We start from the raw sequence: 3,529 nt of genomic DNA on the forward strand, positions 1-3,529 counted from the left end.
GAGTGGTGGTCTGCAGTCTGGTTGAGAGTGGTGGTCTGCAGTCTGGTTGAGAGTGGTGGTCTGCAGTCTGATTGAGAGCGGTGGTCTGCAGTCTTCCTCTGGATACCACAAGTGGTTAAAAAAGTTCCAAGACTCCAAGGTCATATATTCTCCAGTTCAGGCAGGAATGCCCAGTACCTCCCTCAGGGAGGGAGTTCCACAAAGGGTGTGAGGACAGGAGGCACCCTCCTATCTCGCAGGCCTCTTAACACCTAGTTTATAGCCTGAGGAGTCACGCATGCTGTGGGCAGATGGTGTAAATGGTATTGATAGCAGTTTCTGGGAAATGGCATGGAAGGCTACAGAATACACAGTTTTGGGTTACACCCATACAGTGATGAACTGGTCCCAGCTGTTCTAACTAGGACAACATTCACCTCGTTAGCACCAGCTTTCAGGGCAGTTGTAAAGACACATAAGCATGGCCCTGGTCCTACTTTCCAGCAAATCAATGGCAAACCTTCTATTGGTGAAATCAAGGGTGAAACTACTGAAGATTTCACAGCATTTTTGTCAACCCATGTCTTACCATCATTCTAGCAAGATATTTGTTTCAGGTGATATTTTATAATATAATAGCAAAGGAATTACTGAAATAAGAGGCACACATTGGGTTTGAAAAGGAGGAGACAAAAAAGTATCTACATGAATGACAAGCTCTGTCAGGTATGTTATAACTGGGAGTCCTTCACAGACAAGTTACGACACATACCACTTTTTTTTTCACAGACTATTCTCACGTTCCCTCTCCTCCAGCTTCCACTCACATTAGTTAACCAGAAGCATTGGCTCTACCATCAAGGGTTCATAGCTGTAGGAACACAAATAATCCAAATAAAGTGTGACTGCATATTGTGCTTTAACTGTAGCAACACACATACCTATTTCATCCTGTCTTTTGTCCTAGAGGATTTATAATGAACAAATTTTCAGGAATCCTACAGGGAGATGAAACACATTTTGGAAACCTCCTTCTTGTCTTTCCACAGGTTTTTCTGGCATTAGCAAAAACATGCTACAGCCAGTATTTGGCCTCAGTTTTTGTTTAAATTTAGACTAGGCTTTGACTTCTGAACAGAGCTACATCCATTCAGACAGCCAGGGGCATAGGCCTCTGGTTTTAATCAGAGAGGAAATATGTGCGTGTGTTAACTTGTAGTTGCAGAAGTCAGGTGTAGGTAACCAGCTGCTGAATTGGGCAGACTTGTGTGGAGAGTGCCCAACCTGCAGGGATTTGTTTATTTTTAGCTTCAGCTTTTGCTCGGGAGGCTATTTTTGGCATGGCATTTTTTCCTGCATCTGGGAAATCAGTGTTTTACTTGGAAGTGCTCTGGCAGTTTTCTTGGTCAGGACAGCTACCTTACAAATTGATCCTCTTGCATCACGCAGAGTAGGTTGTAGAAAAGAAGCAGAAATATATTTAGATGCTCTTTCACAAATGAGTAAGCCAGGCACTCTCACCACCTGTGGTCTGGGGCACACACCTTCTGCCAACCTTTATTCCAGCTGCTGCGTTTTGCCTGAAAATGTCAATCTGCTTGTAGTTCAGCAGTTCAGCAATATTGTGAAAAAGTTTTCTTCTTACAGAGTCATCAATGGAACAGCTGAAACACAAGGCTGGATCCAGTTGATTTCTAAAAGTTGTGGCTTGAATTGGTCATAAACCAGGGTGTCAAAGCCAAAGAGCTCAAAGCAATTGGGATCCACTGGTAAGGGGATAACACCAAGCAGGGTAAGAATCACTGTGTTATTGATCCTCTGCCAGAGGACCATGCCATCAACCCCAAATATTCAAGGGTAAGAATGACATTCACTGAACATCCATTTGCAGCCACAGATAATGCCTTTGTATTTTTTACATGAAACTCTGTATCTGTTGATGCTGGTTGGTGTTTGTGGGAATAAACATTGTCCAGAGAACCAAAGGCAAACTTTTCAGCAGCAAAACCTCACCAGACATTCCTCATAACTGTAAACGGTGAGGAGGAAAAACTGATCACACATACATAAAGGTGCAGTTCCAGTTTATACCCTGAAATGAGCAAGGAGTTGCTAATGTACTTCTGCACAATAACTGTACAGTCATATACTAAGTCGATAATGTCTTGGAAAATGAGTATGCCCCTTCCACAGGAGAGATCCACAGGCTTGCAAATCCAATTGCTGTGTTTTTCTGTCTACTGATTGTCTCTCCTTGCTGTATTCTGCTCTACATTTAACATAGTCATTAGGCATGATGAATGCCACTGGACTAAATTCATACAGAACTTATCCTTATGCTCCTTTCATACATTTCAGATGCCTTGCCAAGCAGTCTGTTCTGGTGCTCTGGACAGCTGCTGGGCAGTGATTGAATCTCTGCCATGGTTTAATGCTGTGGTGGTCTGTCATGTGGAAAGGGGAGTTCCAACAGCACAGGTTTCACTCTGAGTCATCTTACCTTGAGTTCAGCCACACTCCAGTAAAGTCTCACTGACTATCACAGAGACATTCTCGTGGAGACAGAACACCAACACCTTCAGACATCTCTTGTATCATAGTCACATGCTATCATTTCCATCTCTACTTTAAGGCCCCTTCCAAGCCAAGGCATTTTATGATTCTATGACTTTTTCTTCGGTTTTGTTTGTTTGTTTGTTTGCTTTGGGGTTTTTTTGGTTTGGTTTGGTTTTTTGTGGTTTTTTTTTTTTTTACAGTTCTCTTTAGCTGAATGGCTGTAGCTTTGCCTAGTCTAACTTACTTTGTACTGCTGCATTACTGACACATTATGCTAACTTAGTATGTTGCCCTGCTCTGAGCAAACTCTCTTGGTTAGGATTATAAAGCCCAATGCAAAACCAACAGGAGACAGTAGGAAAATGCCTATTGATTCCAAAGCTCTTTTCCTCCTCTGACATGCTGATTTAACTCACTGATAATCTTGTTCTATTCCTCCAGTGAGCTCCTCCCCAGTTCCTGAAGAGCAGGGCACCTTCTTGCCTCATCACTTTCCTCTCAGCAAAGTAATGTTCCATAGAAATGTATGTAGATTCTGAATGAAATACTATTTCCCACTGTCTATGCTGGCAGTAGATGATGGACCCCATTTATTTTTATGAGTAAAAAATGCATTTTGAGTTATATTAAGCATAGCATTTCTCATATAGACCGTTCACGAAGAATGTTCCTCCCTATCCATCTAGTTTAATGTATACAAGTTTCAAACTGAAGACCTATCTTACTGGCTGGTGGCATAGAGCAAAAAAAAAGTCCCGTGGACTTGTAGATTTGAAAGTGTTGTTGTTTCTCTCAATTTTGTTTTCCTGGAAACCTACAGAGCTGCAATTCTACTGTCTAATTGTCCCTGAGGATTAGATTTCGTGTTTGAGGCAGAGTGCCTTGGATGAGAGAAGAGTGTTTGAGCTGAGAACCATTCTCACAAAGCATTAACATACCAACCTCCACTTTCTCCCAAAAAGTAGCAAATAAAAAAAGAAACAAAATGGATGGT

At 41.9% G+C, this 3,529-nt stretch overlaps 1 protein-coding gene across 1 annotated transcript; it reads right to left on the reverse strand.

Moving 5' to 3' along the window:
• Positions 1–1,471: 1,471 nt before the first annotated feature.
• TTLL2 (tubulin tyrosine ligase like 2) lies at positions 1,472–2,430 on the reverse strand. The gene is given in 4 exon segments (XM_027633981.1): positions 1,472–1,662; positions 1,665–1,934; positions 1,937–2,213; positions 2,215–2,430. Coding segments are annotated over 4 exon segments (954 nt in total).
• Between the last annotated feature and the right edge of the window lie 1,099 nt (positions 2,431–3,529).

The sequence above is a fragment of the Corapipo altera genome, unplaced genomic scaffold (assembly GCF_003945725.1).
Source record: "Corapipo altera isolate COAL_440 unplaced genomic scaffold, ASM394572v1 2b, whole genome shotgun sequence".
NCBI lineage: Eukaryota > Metazoa > Chordata > Aves > Passeriformes > Pipridae > Corapipo > Corapipo altera.